At 36.8% G+C, this 21,530-nt stretch overlaps 3 protein-coding genes and 1 long non-coding RNA gene across 6 annotated transcripts in view; 3 read left to right on the forward strand and 1 right to left on the reverse strand.

Moving 5' to 3' along the window:
* The first annotated feature begins 2,349 nt into the window (after positions 1 to 2,349).
* On the forward strand, positions 2,350 to 6,572 carry irx4b (iroquois homeobox 4b). 3 transcript variants are annotated; one of them, XM_081376469.1, is made up of 6 exons: positions 2,350 to 2,479; positions 2,777 to 2,929; positions 4,129 to 4,368; positions 4,479 to 4,591; positions 4,705 to 5,021; positions 5,351 to 6,572. In XM_081376469.1, the coding sequence occupies exons 2-6, from the start codon at positions 2,885 to 2,887 to the stop codon at positions 5,896 to 5,898; spliced, it is 1,263 nt and encodes a 420-aa protein (XP_081232595.1). In that variant the 5' UTR covers positions 2,350 to 2,479; positions 2,777 to 2,884; the 3' UTR covers positions 5,899 to 6,572. The 3 variants fall into 3 exon arrangements, with proteins under 3 accessions (XP_081232595.1, XP_081232593.1, XP_081232594.1); XM_081376467.1 differs by having other exon boundaries at positions 2,417 to 2,673; XM_081376468.1 differs by lacking the exon at positions 2,350 to 2,479 and adding an exon at positions 2,501 to 2,673 and having other exon boundaries at positions 2,785 to 2,929.
* Positions 6,573 to 15,536: 8,964 nt separating this feature from the next.
* On the reverse strand, positions 15,537 to 18,241 carry ndufs6 (NADH:ubiquinone oxidoreductase subunit S6). Its single transcript, XM_081376437.1, has 4 exons — positions 18,043 to 18,241; positions 17,778 to 17,831; positions 17,541 to 17,663; positions 15,537 to 16,868 (listed from the first exon to the last, which is right to left on the reverse strand). The coding sequence occupies exons 1-4, from the start codon at positions 18,184 to 18,186 to the stop codon at positions 16,800 to 16,802; spliced, it is 390 nt and encodes a 129-aa protein (XP_081232563.1). The 5' UTR covers positions 18,187 to 18,241; the 3' UTR covers positions 15,537 to 16,799.
* A 226-nt stretch (positions 18,242 to 18,467) lies between these two features.
* Positions 18,468 to 19,956, forward strand: LOC308697266. The gene is made up of 2 exons (XR_014030922.1): positions 18,468 to 18,605; positions 19,440 to 19,956. It is a non-coding gene; the product is annotated as an uncharacterized lncRNA (long non-coding RNA).
* A 970-nt stretch (positions 19,957 to 20,926) lies between these two features.
* Positions 20,927 to 21,530, forward strand: part of lpcat1 (lysophosphatidylcholine acyltransferase 1) — a 40,743-nt gene continuing 40,139 nt past the window's right edge. The window contains exons 1-2 of the mRNA XM_081376878.1: positions 20,927 to 21,055; positions 21,167 to 21,287. Of these exons, the coding sequence (XP_081233004.1) occupies positions 21,168 to 21,287 (120 nt within the window). The 5' untranslated portion in view covers positions 20,927 to 21,055; position 21,167. The remainder of the gene's footprint in view (positions 21,056 to 21,166; positions 21,288 to 21,530) is intronic.

The raw sequence follows: 21,530 nt of genomic DNA on the forward strand, positions 1-21,530 counted from the left end.
TCCATTCATTGTTTCAATTGGTCAATTCACTCAGCTTCTCGTGCATTAACACTTTTAGCTGTGGAAAATAATGATTTTCTTGAAGTTGAGAGTATATACCCGAGGTAAATATCTCAGCTATATTTGAAGATCATTTTTGTAGTACGCTCTTAAAAATGAGTTTTTTTTTTATTGGCATATGATTCCATGAATAATCAGAAAAGTTTTACACCCCCCCCCCCCTTTATTCTTAAAAGTGTAATATTTCTTGAATAAATACAAATTCTAAATAGTAATTTCTTAGTAATATTTCTGTAATTTATTTTTTATATGGTTTATTATAATTCATTACCAATTTTACAACTAAAAGATATACTTGGATATGAATGCTGGGCTCATTGATTTTGGAAAAACACTTTACTCAAAGCCTTTATGTATAATCCATTGTAAAGCTATTCATTATGTACGTTATAATGCTTTATATCTTTTCATAAATAACTGTAACCAAATTTAAAATGCATTATAATATTTGCAGATTCTGGGTTGTTTGTCATTGTTTTTTAATGCATTATACTTAAAGGTGTGTTCAATGATTAGATAAGTATTATAATGTATTATAATGTTATTATAGTGTTAGTGTAACTATACAGTTGTTATAATGTAACTGTGGTTACAATTATTCATGAGACCATACAATGCATTATAAGGTGCATTACAATCCATAATTAATGCATTAAAATACTTTTATAATGCATTATACATAAAAGCTTACCGATATTTACTATGATGCAAAGTAAGTAATGCTCACTGCTAAATAAATTCGCCAAGTGCTGCTATTGGCTAATGGTTTATTTGTTGTTTGCTTTTTGTTCTCGGGCTGGTGAAATGCTTTATATATTTATTTATTTGTACATACTGATAAATGTATTCTCTCTGTGTTCATTATATTGTGATTTTCTCCCAGGTTTGTCCTTCACCGGGCATTCTGCACATCAACTATTCATTCATATGCACCTCACAAACAAAAGTGTTTTTCTGCAAATTCATTTTAATCACTGTCTTTTGCACTTTTAGTCTCAATAGCAAAAGAGGTTGTGTTGAACCTTGTTAATGATGCTAAAAACCCTAACTGTTTTGTTGTTGTTTTTTAGCATAAAAATGCTATACATTAATATACAACATTTCATCAATTTCTAAATAGAAAAGACAGAAGATAAAAAAATAAATACTGTACCATAATCATGCATAATATAAATAAACCGTTTCACTGCATGCATAAACAAATAAGATCTTCTGGCTTCTTTACACAGGTGCGGCACCTCAACATTGTAATCAGTTGTGTTACATGTGTTGTGACCTACAGGCAAAAAAAAAAAAAAAAACATAAAAAAAAAAAAACCCTGAACACTGAATTAGGTGGTTATAGTGCTTTCAAACGGGGATGTCTATCACAGTTTCAATCTCTAATGAAAAGACCTCAGGAACAAAGTGTTAAGTAAATGCACTGAAGTGCCCTCATGCATTATACATATTAAATGAACTCTGGCAAGCCAAACCTCTTAGCCTCAATGAAGAAAGAGTATGAGGTGGCTGAGAGACACATTTAAGGTACTGTATGTGATAAAGGACTGATTGATATCCACAAAAAAAAAAAATATATATATAAGGGACCGAAATGTGACTGTGCTGCAACACAGTGTCACTTTTGGGTTTTAAAAGAGTTATTAAATGAAAAAGATCTTCACAGAAAGAGAATTAATTACTATAAATTAGAGAGAAACCATTTCTATATGATCTGAGTCTGACCCTTAAAATTACTTTTATTGGTGTGATTTTTGTATAATGTTGGTTGATTTAGTCATATTAAATAATAGTTTTTAAGGTTAAAAGACAAAACATGTTTTACACAGTTTTCATCCTCAAAGTTCAATAGAAGTCACTTCTGAAGAAGAAATAAACTATTGTTTTAGGTAACAATGCTTCGAAGAAGAATAAAGCCATTTCATTTTAATGCCACATAGATTACTTACCAAATGTATTTCTACCATTTAATTTGTGTGTTTTTCTTTCAGGTACTTTTGAGAGAACTTTATTTTAAGATGACACACACATCTAACTCAACAAATCTAGCTATAGTGAAAGTGAAGTTTTTTAAATCATGTTTTCTCTCCTGCAGTTAACATAATTTAAAAATAATTACCAGTCTGTTTTTGTTGATGTACGACATATTTTTCACAGCACTGTAGGCCCTAGTATTTTGATAGATATCGATCTTAGACTGTTAGTTTTTGTATGTAGGTTTTATAATTCAGAGATGATTTTTTTCAACAAATCCAATGTTATTTAATGGTACAAAGGTGTTTGATAACTACATAGAAAGGCAATTATGGTAATCATTCCTGGGCGGTCATCAATCATGTGCGATCGAGCTGTCTGTGAACTGAGTCAGATGTGTGATTGGCTGCTGGCGGGCAGGGAAACTGAACACGTCCTCATTAATGTGAGCGAGACCCCGCAGGCTCCTCACGAGGACACAAGCGCATCGTTTGACTCAAGTTATGCAGCGGCTATAAAGTGTTCCTTTGTGTGAACAACAACTTTTTTCCGTGATTAGCGTTTGTTATCTGGACCTTTAAATCTGATCCTGTGACGTCAGCGTCACCGGTGTTTAAAACAACGTGCAACTGAGCCAACGTTTGTTATGATTTTTTTTGAAGTTCAGTTACATCGCTGCACCACATTGAATCCGTGTCATACTGCACTTTCTGCAATTTTTTTATTGATGTTTGTATGAAAGACTTACAGAAACCAGAAAGGGACGTTTACCTGCAGTTAATGGACGATTTTCGTGATGAACTGATGACCCGCAGCGGGACTGCAGCTTTCTCTGTGCTGGACACTCATCATGTCATTTACACAGTTTGGCTATTCATATCCTGCTGCACCACAGGTAACTTTTTTTTAACACTTCCACACCTCACTTTAGTGTGCCAAAATGTGTCACACGTGCTAGACGTTAATATTATGATTAATTGTGAATGTTCCCAATTTTTGTGTGATCCTTTAGTCAGGGGAAATTAATGAAAATATTTGTTAAGTAGGTATACTATGTAGATTATAAAACCTTTAAACTTTTATGTGTACATTAATCACTTTTAAAAAATACTTTCTACTTATTTTTTAAGAGTGTTGAAAGGTTGCACCTGCCATAATGTCTCTTTTGGGTTTGTCCATCACGCAGATATTTTAACTTTGCCTTTATAATGCATGTATAAAAACTGGTAAAATCAGGGAAATTCAGAGAACCCTTTCCCTTTGAACTATATATTTAATTTAATGTTTTTCTTGAATTTATATTTCATGAGTTTTCAGATGATCACATGAAAATGAGAAGTGGCAGGGAGGCATATCGATACCAAAACAAACAGCACAATGATAAATTTGAAGATCATAAATGTAATTTATTTTAAGATTGAAGATCTGCAAGTAGTTTTAATAGCGATTATTGCTAATCAATAATTAAAATATTAAAAATTGCTAAAAATACTTTTTTTAGTATGAAGAACATAAGGTTAATAATCTAAACAACCTTTTTTCATTATGTGCAATGGGAAAGTTCCATGGATGTTTAAGGTTCTTCATGGAACCATGGCAATAAAGAACCTTTATTTTTTTATGTTTATTTATATATATAAATATGTATGTATATGTAATTTACTGCTGGTGAACATTTTGTATTTGCAAGTCTAAGACTTAGCCTTTTTTTGGGGGGTCAAAAAAGAGAAAGAATTCATTATTATCCAACATCATTGCCCTCAATATTAAAATGATTGGAAAAAATATGACACAATCTAACATTATTCAAAATCCATAAGGCCATGATCATATATGTATACCAGCACTTGTGTTAAATGTTTGACGATAAATAAACGTATTGCAGAAGTGTCCTTTTCCAAGATTTCATGTAGTCAGAAGTGCATTGTAACAGTAACAGTATTGTTTTCTACACAGATGTATCTGTAAATGTAGATAGCACTGGAAACTAAAATTCTTTTAACTCATTTAAAGTCATTAATAATCTAAAGGCTGTGTAAAGTGTTTCATAGTTTTCAAGGACATGCTTTAGCCTGTTCGTCCTTTCGTTGACAGCTTTTAATGTCTTCTAACGCTCTGAGCGCCTGCTATGAGTCTAATGGTTCTCTGCTGGACACTGGAGTGGCAACTTCTCCTCAAAACTCACTTTACTGCCCGGTATATGAAAGTAGGCTTGTGGCCTCCACCCGGCATGACCTGATCCCTACTGCTGTCTATGGAAACTCCTGTTCAAAGAGTCACAGTTATGATACCTACAGCACTTACGGTCCAGATTCAACCTCATGCTATCCTCTGGTACGCATTTCATTTATTCATTTCAATAATAATAGATGTGCATGTTACCTGTACTGTCCAGAAAAGTTTTGGAAGCTTTTGTGATTATTTGCATTTTTGCTTTATATTAGGGTAAACTCAGTGAGAAAGATGGAGTGGCGACGGGACATTCAAGAGTTACCCAAAGCTCTGCATATTACCATTACGACAACCCAATTGGACCGTACCAGTATGACCGATATGGGTAAGGGTAATCTTGTTATTCAATAGAAATTTGGTTGCATCAATGACCATTTTCAAATACAGCTATTGTGCATCCAACTTTAAAACAAATGGACTACTTGTCATGTTATTTAGATATGGATCTGTAGATGTGAGCACAAGAAGAAAAAATGCTACCAGAGAGACCACCAGCACACTGAAAGCATGGCTGCAGGAACATAAAAAGAACCCGTACCCCACCAAGGGTGAGAAGATCATGCTGGCCATCATCACTAAGATGACCCTTACGCAGGTTTCCACCTGGTTCGCCAACGCACGCCGGAGACTCAAGAAGGAAAATAAAATGACGTGGTCGCCGCGCAACAAGACCTCAGATGAGAAGGAGTGTGACGACGAAGAAGATATGGACGAATCACAGGGGGAGCCAATAAAAACCGAAAGAGATTTCAATGGTTTGTTGAAAGCTTTTTTTGACGTCATTCTTGGTTTGAAAAGCAAATATTGTTCATATAGCCTATTCAGTGTAGCGATACAGTTAGGTAATGTTTGGTGGTTTTAAATAAAAACAACATATTTGTAATTCTATCAGTGATGGTGATCTAGATCAGTGAATTGGTTACCACCTTCAGTGAGTGTCTTTTCAGCAACAACTTTTGCTACTAATACGTCAAAATAATAGACCTACACATACCACCCAGAATTTGAATGCTGCAGTTACAGTATGACATTTAACGTTATATACAGTGATTTTATAACCTGCTTAAATGTTTTATACCTCCAGACAACCAAGGAAAGGATGATACAGATCAACTTCACAGCGATCTGGATGATTTTGATCTGGTGGAATCAGATGGTTCGGAGTGCGAATCGAAACCATCCTTTGTCGTGCGGGTTTGCTCAGAGACCAGCGAATCTCCAGATAACCGCTTTAAAGAATCCGTTACCGAGCTTCCCAGAGATGTTCATGAATTTATTGAAGACCGCCTAAGACCGACTGCTGAAGACAACCAAACAGCAAAGTTCTACCTTCAACAAGGCCAAAAGACTATTGAGACCAAGCCAAAAATCTGGTCTCTTGCACAGACTGCTACGTCATTAAACCAAGCCGATTACTCATCATGCATGCATGAAGGAACGCCGTGCTCTTCTTCGAACTGTGACTCAGACTCCGACATAGTAAAGAGGAAGCAAGAGTCTCCAGTGGCCACACTGAGAAACTGGGTTGATGGTGTGTTTCATGATCCTTTATTGAGGCACTCCAACTTCAACCAAACTTTCAGCAACTCCACAGAGTTATGGACTGAAGCCATTTCCTCACAGAATACCTAACATGAACACTCAGAACCTATTTTTTCATGCATTTTTTGCACCATCACAAGGCTTAGATTCTAATTGTGTTAATGTCTTATTTATTAGTTTCATTCTGTGAGCTGTTGTAATATGAGACCTCCTGAAAGTCTGAGCTTTATACATTAGAACTTGCCAACACGCCAATGTAGATTTAGGAAGATTGGCTTTTCACTTAAAAAAAGAAAAGAAAAAAAATTCTGATTCTGTCTCTGTAAAAGAAAGTGATCACTGCTGTATAATAGCACAGTACACAATTTCCCCCAATCTGAAGTCTCAATTGGTCATCTGACATCCCTCAGTAATAAAGAGTCATTTTGTGAAGAAAAAGAATAAAAAAAACATCTGCTGTCCATGGTGCTGAAATATTCCCAATCTCGTGTTGGTCACTAAAGTTGTTTTATTCGGTTGAATTTATTGTTTGACTGACATTTTTTTTTTCTGTGGAAACACAAAATGATTTTACATGCATTAATAATTTGAACCCTTCCACACAATAACCTTTAGACCGGGACTTAAGTTAGAACCACTCAGTCATGATAAATATAAATACTCAAGGGGCTAAACTGTTAACACAATGGTATTTCTAAAATTCATAGTCAGTGAAGCATTGTTTTTCAATGAAGTGACTGATATGGCAAGCTGTTTTAACATTTATTACTTATTATACTTATTAATGCTATAATTAGTATTATTTTCAATTGCCACACTGTACAAAAATATTGTTGCTTTAACTAAAAGTAACCCGTTTGCCTTAAAATGTAAAGTTAATTGAAGAAGAAAAAAAAAGAGTTAATGAAGGAGATTGGTTTAATCAACAGAAACCCAAAATGTTATGTTATCTGAAATCATGAAAATAATTCAAATCATAAAATTATTTTTTTATGATATTTATGAGATATCTATAAGAGACACTATTTAATGAGTATACTTCAATGAAACTGGAATAGACGATAGTAACTATTTGCATACCAGTATACTGTACCTAACTAAATAATTAGTGTTAATTCTTAAATAATAATTAGCATGAATGAATGAAGCATTTATATAGCACTTTATTATGTTCTATTTTATACCCAAAGCGCTTTACAATCATATCAGGGGTCTCTTCTCACTCACCACCAGTTTGCAGCATCCACTTGGATGATGCAACAGAAATCACATTGCGCTCACCTCACATCAGTTATACATTGAGGAGATGATAAAGAGTGATAAACCCAATTCAATGGACGAGGATTATTAGGATGCCATGATTAAAAACGAGCCAATTTGGAGGAAAAATCATTATACTGGGGCTTTAGAACCCACAAAGAGTGAGCACCCCCTGCTGGCCTCATTAACACCTCTTCCAGCAGCGACCTAGGTTCCAGATTTACTAAACAGGGCAAATTAGCGTGAGAGCGCAATTCCAAAAGCGCTGATGGGAGTAGAAAGTTCTCTATGTGATCTACTGATAACATGCACATTAAAGAACACAGACGCAGCCGGATCATTAATGACCAACTTAATCTACCAAGAGCAGCGCAAATTAGCATCTGGTTTAAGACATGCTATTTTTTGGTCTTTAAATAATGGCGCAAATACCAGTAAATTGACTAGCGCAAACCTTAGTAAATCTCCTTGCATGATTCATTTAAATTCTCTCCTCTCAAAAAAATTGCGTCTGAAAGGGAAACTCCAACAAATGCATATGCAATAAGGTCAGCCACAAAAATAACCCTGTCCACGCCTTTTCAGCGCTATTGTTTCACTGGGTGTCTTTAGTAAATCCCGACAGTAGATTTTTTAACGCTAAAAGAGGTTTTGCGCTGGCGCAAGCTGTTAGTAAATCTGGCCCCTAGTTTCCCAGGAGGTCTCCTTATCCAGGTTCTGACCAGGATTAACCCTGCTTAGCTTTAGTGGGCAACTTGGGAATAGGTACCAGAAACAACGGGAATATACACCAGAAAGTGAATAGTTGATGTCTGACGCACAGATCCCCACACAATTCAAATTTGAAATGTAATAACTACTTGTCACTGCTTGGAAATTGACTATAAAAAGGGAAAAGTAGTATTTAATGAATATCTACAAGTGAAAGTGGAAAGATATGGTTAATACAGGGTTACTTGCTAATGATCTATAGCAGAAAAAAATATTTAATAGTTAAAATGGCTTGCCATGATGTCAACGAGGAATTGGTGCTATTTAGAGCCACCTGAGACATGAGCGACCCCCTGTGAAACTAGATGCTAACTTTTTAAAACCAACTAGGAAGAAAGACAAATGGTGTTTGACAGTCTAATCCTAACCCCTGGTGAGAGGAGTGAAGTAACGCATGATTTGAACGAAGTAGACAGATTGGCCTCTAACTCTTTTCATCTTTGATAATTTAAAATCCCCATGGTCCAGATAATTGGCACAGACATGGATATCACTCCATCCACTCAAGATTTTTCAAATAAAATCGACTTATATATGGACAGTTTCACACAAATATAGATATATACATACATATATTAGATTTTTTGTTGTTGTTTTAAAGCATGCAAAAAAAAAAAATATTGTTAAGTAAAATTAACCATCTATCCATAGTTTAAAAATACATAAAATTGCATAAAAGTTTTGCTGATCGGTCATTGTGTTAATTGCATGCTTGAAGTTTGTCCTTGATTTATTTATTTATTTATTTGTTCAATCTTTCCAGTTTGAAGCTTGGGATGATGATAATAAAGTATTCATTAGAACAGAGGAGAAACCTGCCACAACCTTGTATGGGGTTAACGATTTTAGACTGAATTATTCAGGATGAATTCATCCGAGGATTCCTTTCTTTTTCGGCATTATAAATAACTTACATATATGGTAATAAATAATGACATCCAGGCGTTCAGTAAAGAAACTTGGAGCACTAAAGAAATAGGAAATTCCATTTTCGTATTTAAAGATGTTGGAAAGATATTAAGATTTTTTGGTTTATATTCGATAAACACTTCATCCCATACAAATTGTTGTAATTAGTTGTTTTATGATCTCAATCCAATCAAAGTATATATTTTTTTCTATAAATTATATTATCCCTCTTTTTGAAGGCAGAAAAATCAAAACCTTAAAATTTCTCAGTCTAATTTTAACTAATAATTTCAGCATTAATGTATATACATCTTAATGTATGGTTTAATCTGTAAGCCTATGATGCATTAGCCTGTTCCAACATGGTCTAACTTCCAGCATATGGGAATCACAACCGAGGTATTTAGAGTGTTAACTCAACAAAGTTTCTCCAATGTAACGTCATTGTGTCCCCTTTGTTATTCATGATTTGGATTACAAGGTTGGGATGTGTTGAGATTTTGTTCTAAACACATGAGGTCAAATAAAACAGGCATTGCAGTGTTAACTGCAAGCTGTAAACATCATGGTGTCACAGGTCTGCAGAAGCACTAGATCAACCGAATTGTTAGTGATTTGTCTCATTCAGAGCCATTATGTTGCAACAGCAGAACAGTAAAATAACATATGCCGACAAATATGCATCACTAAATGTTAACAAAACATTAGTTTTTCTTTCATTTCTGGTGGCACTCATAAGTAGTCTACACACACACATACACACACACACACACACACACACACACACACACACACACACACACACACACACACACACATAAACTTTCTTGAAGCAATAGTTGGAGGAGTCTGCGATAGCTTTGAGAAACATGACACAATCTCACGAGTAAAGGTCATGACTCTAGTACATGGGGCAGAAGGGAATTAATGCAGACAATTAGGTGAAGTTATGAGTCATTTCACAGAGCACTACAGTTTCTTTGTGACGGTTTGGAAGAGTAGACTAATTATAAGAAGCAGCCAATCCGTTCATGTGGTGAAAGACTGCCATATGAATTACATAAAATAATCCTGCAATATTTGAAAAGCCTGTTGTGCCCAGCAGGGTGGGGGTGGAGCCGTGGGAACAGAGCAAGGCCTGTGGTGCAAATGTTAATGAGGGTCTTGAGGGTCACCATGATTTGTCCAAGTAAGACAAGTTCCTGGATCAATATATTTGTTGATCCCGGAATCAATATTCCTGACCAAAAATGTAGTCATAACCCTACCCCTACCCTTGAACCGAACCCTACCTATAAGTAATCCCAAAAATCAGAGGGAAATGATAGTTGAATTACACTGATGTAGAAGCAATCAACCCTGGTTGTAAGCCTAATTGACATAAACTCTAAACGTGTCCCTCAAATCTGATTGGTTGATTGGAATGTTGTTCCAGGATTAACAACAATGTTGATCCAGAAACATGCTGTACTTGTTGAAATCACGTTCTCCGGAGTGAATTCCAGAAAGCAGGTTATGTGACATACCCGGGAATGTTTAAGGGTAATAAGTAAGCGGATAACCTCAACTTTCGGTACCAAAAACGGAGGTAACTTTCAGGGTGTGCAATAGCCATAGCAACCTACTCGCTCTGGCTCCGGAACAGGTTCTGTTTCAGGGTTAGTTTACTTCAGAGGTGTTCAGCGCATGCATGCAACTATTGATGAGGCTCTAGTGGGCGTGACAGATTGCGCACAATATTATATATAGTTATATCGATATATAAAGGGTCGTCCGTGAGGGGCTTTTATTGTTTGATGTTTATTTTTGTGATTAAAGTTACGTTTACTGTTTGCCAGTTCCGGCCTCCTTCTTCCCTGAGTTACTCTTTAACTTTGTTACACTGATGAGGGGGATTGCAGTGCTGAGGAGGACGGGCAGCACAAACTAACGTTGACCGCCAGTGTCTGCTGAGAGGGGCGGCTGCCGTCCATGAGGGGGAGAAGTCGATGGCGTTTGCCTGAGGAGCCTTCGCCGTCCACCACGGGGCATCCAGTACCATCGATTGAGGGCCTCTCAGCTGGTTGAGGACTGAGTGGCAGTGTGTACTGGGAACTGGAACACAATTTTTGTGAAATTCTTTTTCCTCTCTCCCCTCTGTCTCTCCTCATCCGTCCATCCCTTTTTCTCTCGACTTGTCTGTTCATACCCCCAGCTGCTGTGGCTGTTGTGACGCTCGTGGGTGTCCCCCAGCCTGTGAAGAATGATGAGGGTATGTGGCAAGCAGGGAGGGGCCGAGAGCCGTGGGTACGGAACGAGGCCGGTGGCGTGAGTATTGATGAGCCGGAAAGAGTCAAGGAGGAGTGACGACAGTGGAAGACGAGAGTGAAGATGAGTGGCAGTCATCCGTGAGGGGCTGGTGCTTTACTTTCATTTAGTTGTTTGTTTATTTTGTGATTAAAGTCACGTTTACTGTTCGCCGAATCCCGCCTCCTTTTTCCCTGAACCTTTAACATTGTTACTCCCATTCACACCAAGAACGAGAACTATAATTATACCTATATTAGCATCCACACCAATGGACGATAATGTTCTGTTGCCCACTGCAGTTTTGTCGTCTTGCGTGCTTAGTCAGGTGGATTCTGTTTGACAGCCGTCAATTTATCATTTTATCAGCTGAAAAAAAAAAAGATTCTGAAAGTGATTTCAATTATAGGCCTATCATTCCTCTATGCCCTTATCAATATAGGGTAGCTGGGGCGTGGACTTTCCTATTCTCAGGATTAGAACGATTATTAAAACTTTATATAGTTAACTATAGTTAACTATAGTTAACATGTGAACTTAGTTTCTTTAATGGAATATTGCAGTATTTATCTTAATTTAAATTATTTTTCCAACATAATTTTTTTCTTCTCTCCTCTGATGATGTTTACTGATGTGAGGACGGGACAACCTATCACTCACATGAGATTACGGCAATAATGAGATTACAGCAATAACAAACCACAATGATTCAACGATATCAACGCTATCGATATCAACATCAAATGTAGTCCTACCCTACATTTTTTTTCTTGTTTGAGAAGCCGTTTCACTTGGATATGCTTATAAGGAACTTCCGTTTTATGCCTGAATAACAATTTAGATCAAACGGAAAGATCTGATCAAAGAATGCAAGATTTGTATCAAGGGTGAAATTTGGATTTAAATGAAATAAAAGAACAGTTCTGTTACTGTGGAAAGAAATGGTGATCACATTTAAATGTCATATACGTACACCTACCGCCAGCACTGCAGAACAATTTAAATCGTGAAAAACGGCATTTTCTGCCATCCCACAACATCCTGCTGTATCTCTGCTGGCTCCATTTTAGCTTCATGAATAATAGAGAGCACTTTCCTATGCAGCACAATTCATATGCTCAGTTTCACCCCAAGATTTTGCTCAGAGCAATGTTTAAACTAGCCAACCACCTGCAATTTAGACGCCTCCTGATAAAGAAAAAAGCCACAGCCCTTAACAATGAAGCCTTCCCCTTACCTATCACACATATTGGACAGGACAGAGCGCAGATGAGGGTTAATTGGCATCACGCTGTCTCCTGCCTTCTGTCACCAGCCCCAATTATAGCAGCATGGCTGCCTTTCTCTCAACCTGAGGGGTCTCCAGCCGGAAAACTCAGTTCCACTGCATGCACCACTAGAGACCGGGCTTCCTCCACACTGCCACAAGGCCAATTTGGCATGGCCGTGCCGGCAGAGAATACTCTTGATGAAATATATATATGATCTTCCTCAAACATGTATTGTTCCGCACTAGTGTTTCTTATCAGACTATTCCCCCCTTGACATTCTCCAAACTTAGCAGGAACAAGACAGGAACGCAGCTCACCAATGCTTAAAGATGCAGGTTGCTCCGTTCTTTCACCCTTTGCTTCTTTTCATGTCGTCCTGCCCTAGCCCGCATTAAGAACACACAGGGCCCTGGGGCTATGGCAAACCCAAGGGCCCCCTTTCATAGTAGCCTATCTTTGGTGCCACAATGTTTTCATACCGCATGAATAATATTTAAAAAAAAAATCATATCTTTAACACAAAGAGATACAATGTATTGCATCTCTATCTGAAATATTAAATATTTTTATATTTTAGATAGAGATACAATACATTATATCTCTTTGTGTTACAGATATGATTTTTAAAAAATATTAATTATTCATGCGGTTAATTAATTATTCCCACAGGTTTCCCCATTAATGTTCTGCTGGGGTAACTTCTATAAATTGGAATAAATAAAGGACAGAAACAATATAAAAATATTAATAATGAAAGGCTCTTATTTTTTTTATTAATATTTTGCATTTAAAGTTAATTAGAACTGAACTAGAAAGAATAAAAAAAGTATTGTCCTGAAAAGATACCATTTTTGCTGCATTGTTTAACTAAAATCATGACAGGAAAAACTAGCTCCTAATTACCATGGGGTTTCTATAAAAACAATAATAATACTAATACTGATAATAAACTATGGCATTAATAAAAAAAACTTAAGCACTATAAAACAACCTCTATAAAAGTAATTTGTTTGCCTTTATATTACCCAATATTTAATGTAAGGCTAATAGGGGTTATGCGCAAATTAACTTCCGCATTCTGTCAAACAGATTGCTTCCGGTCCTGGGGCCTCATTTATAACCGTTGCGTACGCACAAAACAGGCCCTGAAAGAGGCGTACGCCACTTCCGACGCATAAGTTGTGATTTATAAAAACAAACTTGACGGGAAAATTTGCGCACCTGCACGCAAACTCTGACCCATGCGTACGAACGTTTTGGAGATGGAGCAGTTTGGCGACACCGATGGTGAGCTGGAGTTAAGTGTCTTTTTGGTCACTTTTAGACAGAAAATCTAAAGAAAATTAAACATACAGAAAGATAATACAAATATACTTTCACTCACCAAGCATGTCACTTGAAGCAAATATCCATCCCATCTTAAATGTCCGCTCCAGCGAGCGTGTTGGGCCGTTTAGTGAAACTGACGCAAATACCAGTTTAAATAAATAAAATAATGATTTAAACTATGTTTTACTTCTGATATAAACATTTTGATTAAATATGCCATTCAAATTAATGGAGTTAAACACTTAAACATGAAATCATTACTTACAACATTTTTTATATTCAGATTCAATCAATAGAAATATTTGTTGTGGATGTGATGTTTTTGAACACTTTTCCTGTGGCGTGCTGTGTTTAAATGTTTTAACCACAGAGATAATTGCTTATCATGATAATACCAGATTGTCTGAGAAAATAGTTTCGTGCAAATAATGCCCAAGGCCTATCTGCTTCAATTAAAGGAGAACTCCGGTCAATTTTAACATTGAGCTAGTAGTCGATTCCCGAGTTCACGCGCATAGGTTTAGTACCTATGATCACGCGCGTGAACTCGGGAATCGACTACTTTGGACTTCACCCGAAAACAGGATGTAAACACAGGTATTTGCGCTGGCTTAAAAAACATAATTTTTATACATTTCTTTCATATCTACTGCAGTCAGATTCACTCGTGTTCACTCTGAAGGAATCACTCACATTTTCTGTGCACTTGTAATGACACATCAAGGATGTTAAGAGGCTAAAAGCAGGTTTAGTACTTGCCCCACTGAAGTCAACATGGTGCAAATTTAAAAAATAGAATAACTCGGTGTAGGCAACACCGATTTTTGTCGTTGTTCTCTTTATTGACAGCACTCCAAATGTACAAAAAAAAAATGAGCTCAATGTTAAAATTTACCGGAGTTCTCCTTTAAAAATACAATTCGGCCAGTGCGAAAGAGTGAGAAAAACTTTCTCTGAAATGTATTTTATACACTATTTGATTTTTTTTGATGATTTTTATTAATGTAATGTGTCTTGTACATTATCACATGGATTAATAATCATATGCAAAGGATATGCAGATGAGGATCTGCATAGTAAAACTAGGCGTTGTAAGCTCCATATATGGTTATTTCGGGGAGGAGACGCATGTGCGCACAATCTTCCACTGACTGGGATTTACAAAGTGAATTCTGCGCAGGTTCTGGCGTACGAACGGTTTTATAAGTCTCAATATTTTTTTGCGTATGCCTTTTTTGGCTTTCGGGCGCACGTACACTTTTAGTAAGGTTCCTATGCACAGTTTTATAAATGAGACCCCTGGACTTTTGTATTTGCTTCGTGAAAAAATAAGCTGTTTTCCTCAAGATAAGCTTAAAAGGAGCGAGCAAAGATGAGCATAACCAATGTCCCTCGGCCTAGGCCTATCTAAAAATTTTTTCGTTTTCACACTAACGTTTAGATATTTAAATAGAATAAAACGCCAATAACAAAGTGATCTAGGTAGGTTAGCTGATTACCTTAAAAGTCCATAGTAGATATCGAGTCAGTTCATTCTGCTGTTAACACTTTCTAGCAACATTATCAATAGACACCACAACGTCATATTTTTACAGCTTCAGTACTACATGGTCATTTCGATTGTAGTGGCGGCGTATGTATTAAAAAGATTGAAATGACCATTTTGTGCAGTTTACCTCAACAATTCAGTTTGCATGGGAGCTATTCTGATTTCAGCTAGGTTCACCACAGAGTCTTTAATGTTCACATATGAACACAGATCAGCAGTCTTCCTCTGCTTTTAAACACAGACCTGCGTTTCCGGGTCATATGTCAGAAGCGTCAGCATCACACACGCATGCGTCACCAAGGAGACTGATGCGGAAGAGAAGAAATTGTTGAATAAAGTTTTTTTTTTTTTTTGGCACACAAAAAGTATTCTCGTCGCTTCATAAAATTAAGGTTGAGCCACTGTAGTCACATGGACTATTTTAACGATGTTTTTCCTACCTTTCTGGGCCTTCAAAGTGTAAATTAAACAGCTGTCAATGGAGCCCTTCCTGAGCCATCGAATTTCATCAAAAATATCTTAACTTGTGTTCCGGAGATGAACGGGGGTCTTACGGGTTTGGAACGACATGAGGGTGAGTAATTGATGACAGAATTTTAATTTTTGGGAGAACTAACCCTTTAAGCCCTGCATAGCCCTATTGTTAATGCGGCCCTATGTGCTTCAGAAACATCGCTGAGAGTAAAATGAACACCATCCACCCTACAGAGTCTGTCGGAGCAGGAAAATGTCAAGTTAGTATTAGACCTGAAAGCTGACTGGTCTTATTTCAGTGCTAGAAGACAGAAGGCTATATGATTATGCACGAGACCTGTCAGATCATTTAGGGCACACATGTATTACATTCATGGTATTGCACATATGCTGTCAGAACTCAGTGAACCAAACCTCAAAGGAACTTTTTATAGAATTACTCTCAAACACAAATGGAAAACATAATAACTTACAGATATGAATAAGTATGATTTAATTTAAATAATCACTGAGGTAAGCTGAACCCGGTATAGTGGCATCAAAACCAGGTGTAATAGAAAGATAATATCCAAAATACACATCCAAAAAAACATTTGACTAGAAAGTGCTGAGGGTACATTTACATTCTAATTCTTTTAAAAGGATAGTTCACCCCAAAATCAACACAAAAGAAGATATTTTGAAGAATGTTGGTAACCAGACGGTTGATGGTAGCCATTAACTTCCATAGTAATAAAAAATTCTATAGAAGTCAATGGCTACGATCAACTCTCTGGTTACCAACATTCTTCAAAATATCTTCTTTTGTGTTCAACAGAAGAAAGAAACTCATACAGGTTTGGAAATTATGACTAAACTACCCCTTTGAGTGATGATAGCATTTTGCAAAGACCATGTGCGCCATCTGTCTGTGAATGCTGGAATAAATCATGTGCATGATTTGGCGACCTTGAGAGTTGAGACGCAAGCTTGGAAAGGTGCAAAAGACACCAGAAAATAAAGAACTAAAAATGTAAATAAGAGGCAATGAAACGCTGCAGCTTCTGTAGTTATATTATACTAATATTTTATTTTACAGAGAAAGGAATAAGATATCTTTAAATGTAAATAATGTATACCCCACACAAACAAAAGACAGTTCTTCAGTGATGATGCTTCTGCTGAAACTGCAGCCCACAGTATCCACAAGTGCCAACTTTGGTCTCCTTGTCCTGTGAAAAGGTTGAATTAATTAATGCATGATACAATAATAAATGTTACATGCAGCATGAAGACAGACTTAGTTTTAATCTCTAAGCATTTGATTAGTTCAACTGAATATGTGACCCTGGATGACAAAACCAATCACAAGTCGCATGGGTAATAGTCAACAATACATTGTATGGGTCAAAATGATTGGTTTTTCTTTTATGTCATGTTCCATGAAGATATTTTGTGAATTTCCTACCGTAAATATATAAAGAAATATTTTCAGAGTGAATGCAGCACAATCACGAACACAAATGGACAACTTTAAAGGTGATTTTCTCAATGTTTTGATTTTTTGCACCCTCAGATTCCAGATTTTCAAATAGTTGTATCACGGCCAAATATTGTCCTATCCTAACAAACCATATATCAATGGAAAGCTTATTTATTCAGCTTTCGGATGCTTGATGTATAAATCTCACTTTCAAAAAATGTACCCATGTGACTGGTTTTGTGGTCCAGGGTCACATGGCATTTCAAAAATGTGAACCATATGGAGTTAAATTGTTTGAGATGTTTCCTGGGAGTAAAATTCAAAGGGAAAAATTTGTATTTTTATTTTGCTGCTTTGTTTAAAAGGTAACCTTCTCATTCCCTCTCCCACTTTCAGAAACTATTATAAAATACATGTTTACCAAGTTGATGTAAACTTTGGGGTGGCCGAGAGCCCCTCCGCCTCCATCACAGGACACCACTCTTGACTCTACGTTTGACACTGGTTCTTCTGCAACCAAGTTGATTGCAAAGTTCTCATTCACCTGCACCAGAGATTAAAAGCTCCATGAATGAACAAACTAAGACAATATTTTACTTTGGAGTAGATTAGTAGAGTATGGAAATTGTTAAGAGGGTCTGTAAATAGTTATCTTTACCTCTTTTAGTCTACCGATGAATCTAGCTCTTCTCACATCATTTTCGTCATAGAGCTGCAACAAAAACAAGCAGCAAAAGGAATCACTCCAGTCCCATCATAACACTGACAAGAGGCAGCAGCATCCTTCATTTGCCATTAAATGCACAAAATACCGCACGACCAATCCTTAACAGCAAGATCTGAGAGTCAATTCTCACAACAAATGCTAATACTATAAACAGACGTGCATTGAATCCTTTAAATACTGTAAAACTGTGCCTCACCTGTCCCGTGTGAGTCACTTTTTCTCCATAATTAGAAACCGGTACACTGTATTGCTGGACTGAAACTACCGATAACCTCATGCTATTGAGCAGAGCCTTCGTGTTTTTACCGAAGGACAACATCCTTGGAAGGGTGGCTGCCATGTTTGCCTGCAAGTATTACCCAGCAGCCTTTGCTTTGCTTTGCTTTGCTGTGTGTATAAATCTCTTAATGGTTCACTGCTGGCCTCTGCTGGTCGAAAACAACTGAATTAATTTGTGCATTTAAACAATTTCCCTTTACAATATATAATGGACACTTATTTAGAAAATCCACTCGTTATTTTTAAATAAAAAAACAAGATATATAACAAAACCTTTATTATTCACAAGTTTGAGTCCTCCTGGTTCCAATAAGGGTATTGTACTGTGCGCATGCGTGCGTTATGACTTTCCTGAAAGTCATTACGTCACAGGAACTTGTACACTATACAGTTTCCGCACGCTTGAAGCATGCTACCTTAACATCGATGCATTTGGGAATAAATAGATTTATACACGTTTCTATCGGTATATTCAGACAGGTACGCGATGCTTATGTTTTTGTTTGTATTTCTGACTGTAATCATTGTATTGAAATCAACACATTTATATGCCGTTGAAGAGAGAGTGTTCAGTCTAACGTTAACAAGCTAACGTTAGTTAGCGCTCAGTTTATTTTTTTTATGCCAACTTTGTTGTAATGACGCCCTCTAACGTTACATAATACTCTCAGGAAATTTATATGTGTGGAAATGGGGTTAACTTAGCCCGTATTAAATTGTAGCATGCAGCTCTGAATACGAACTAAAAGGACAGAATGAAAATTAATGGCAGTTGTAATCTAGCTATTAGTTTTTAAAATACCAAATTAATCAGAGATGACATTTCAATTTCTCTCTTTATTTTGTCAAATAAATGACAATCTCTTATTCCTTTTAACGTTACCTGTCCTCAGACCATAACTCAATACTGTTTATGGGTTATAATAAGAAAAGAAACACTAAGTTACTACTATGTTCAGGCAGTATTTTCTAAACTGTATTTTATAAGGTTTCACTGCGTTGTCACTTTGCCATCAGATATAATTGATATTTGAAATCATTTACAAAATATGGTCATACAAATAGATAATATAAGTCAGCAGTCATCCAGAAGGTTAGTAATTGTGTATTTTTTGTCGAAACCATGATAATTTATAATATATTGTTATAAGTACATAAGAAATTGTTTGACATTTTTAGTATTTTCCTTCATTTTAAGTAGATCATACTAGCAGCTAGCAATAGGTACTGGTTTTAATATATGATGCAAAATATGGTAATTTTGTCAAATGATGCTGGTCACACACCTAAATGTTGTATTTTCTGTTTCACTAGGTGTTGACACCATGACACCTCTATTGCTCTCTAGTCTTGTCGGTTCCTTGACTCGGCAGATGTCCCAAGTTGCCAGATGTGCTGCGTCCTGCTCCTTACCTGCAGTAGGTGCACAGAGATGTATCTCCACCATCACAGTTGCAACAATGCAGTTTAGGGGATTCTTCAACCCAATGTGCAAGCCACACACAGCTTTCCTCTCACCCCAGCTTGGACAATGCCAGCAGCTCCTGTGTGTTCAACCATCTGCTGGCATGAAGACAAAAACAGCTCTTAAAAGACGCTGTAAAGACTGCTTTTTCGTTCGCCGCCGTGGAAGGTTGTTTGTTTTTTGCAAGGCCCACCCCAGACACAAGCAGCGGCAGGGGTGAATTAATGAAGACCTCAATGTGTGTTTTCATGCCACTGGCTGTTTCTCAAATGAAGACTTGAGAATCACTTGTCTTGAATGATGTATTTGAACATGTAAAGTTCATAGAGTTTCTAATAAATATTGACATCCGCATCTGGAAAGATTCTTTTTGAGAATTATTCACTTTTTTTCCCCTCCATATATTTTCAAATGTTCAGGAGAGCAGCCGTTACCTAAACCTAATTCAGACCTTAAATATGCATGTAAACCCACTGAATATTATAGAGGTTGCTTATTAATAATAATTAAAATGAAACTTTTGCCAATGAATCATGCACAGCTATTTGTAAACTGGTTTGGTCTGGCAAACGTTTGGCTGTTGAAATGTCAAAGTACATTAGAAAAACATTCTTGACTTTTTCAGGTCCAGAATATTAATAATAATAAAATTAAAAGATCTCTTGATATTTCCTGTTTGTTCATAACTGCAAACTGAATTTATGAGGATTAATATATTATTCCAGTTAGCAGATATTTATTTGTACAGCAGGGGGCGATGCTACATTCATGAGGCTGCAAGCGATTTGATTCAAAGGTTTCTTGCATTCTTTTGTCTTTTCTTATTGCATCCTATATAATAAGTTCTAACATGCGCACTTCAATTTTCAGAATTTTATATAAAACGCTTTCAATGGAGAAGCATGAATGGAAACTAGTTTGAAAACATGATGCATAAGAAAGGACAAATTATATGTAGACCGAGTTAAATAACATGATTTTTACGTAGAATCCTTGTTTTGAGCTCTGAACGCTGTAATGATCACCATTCACAACACCCCTCAGCTGTGGCCGACTATGGAAAGTTGTTATGTTTACAAGATCCCAACGGGTTAAACACGTGCATGTAAATGATTCTCTAGGCGATAGAGCTGGAACTAAACTGTTATGAAAAGCACCGAGAGTGCCTTGTCGTTTTTAGTTCTTTGTTTATTTTCAGCTGTAGCCCTACTGTCAGTAAACGGGGAAAAAAAAGACAAATTATACCAAAAACAAGGGCGAGTAGACCAATTAATTGTTCAAATAACACACCCTCCAGTCCATATCGTTAGAAAAACCCAGTGTTTGGATGATGTCAGAACTTGCGTCTATCACGCATGCGCACAATTAAAACGAGCATGATGCTGCCCGCTCAGTAAATTACAGGAGTTGACAGCGTCAAAAGAGAAGCCGAACGCTGGTTGTTTAAACTCGACCTGAAGCGCACGTAAGACCAGGACATTCAGAAAAGTTCTTTAGTATATAAGAGCAGCACCGCGCGGGCGCATTTGCTTTTCCTTTTATTATTATTTTTAGAGATACATGTTTACTCTTTCAGCATGAGGATCTCTAACAGAAAACTACACACGGCGGTGGACGGAGGAGACTCGGGCGTTTCAGCACACTTCAAAAATCCTTTCGTACACGAGTTGAGATTTACTCCTCTGCAGAAACTCAAGGTAAAGTAACTGTAAACTATAAACCACGTTTTAAAATTTCCTCCTCACTGAATACATCCGCTGAAGAAAGAGTGAAACGTTCAGCAGGAGTTATGGTTGCTATTTCACGTTTCAGCACGCTGAATGTGGTCTGTTAAGGCTCGTCGTGCGTCATCTGCCAAAAATGCCGAAAATCTTCCTGAGTGTCCCCAAATCGACAGACTGGTTAAAATCTTTAAGCAGGTGTAGATACCCTGCAGGTTA

This window comes from Scardinius erythrophthalmus (assembly GCF_964197995.2).
Source record: "Scardinius erythrophthalmus genome assembly, chromosome: 10".
In the NCBI taxonomy this organism is placed as follows: domain Eukaryota; kingdom Metazoa; phylum Chordata; class Actinopteri; order Cypriniformes; family Leuciscidae; genus Scardinius; species Scardinius erythrophthalmus.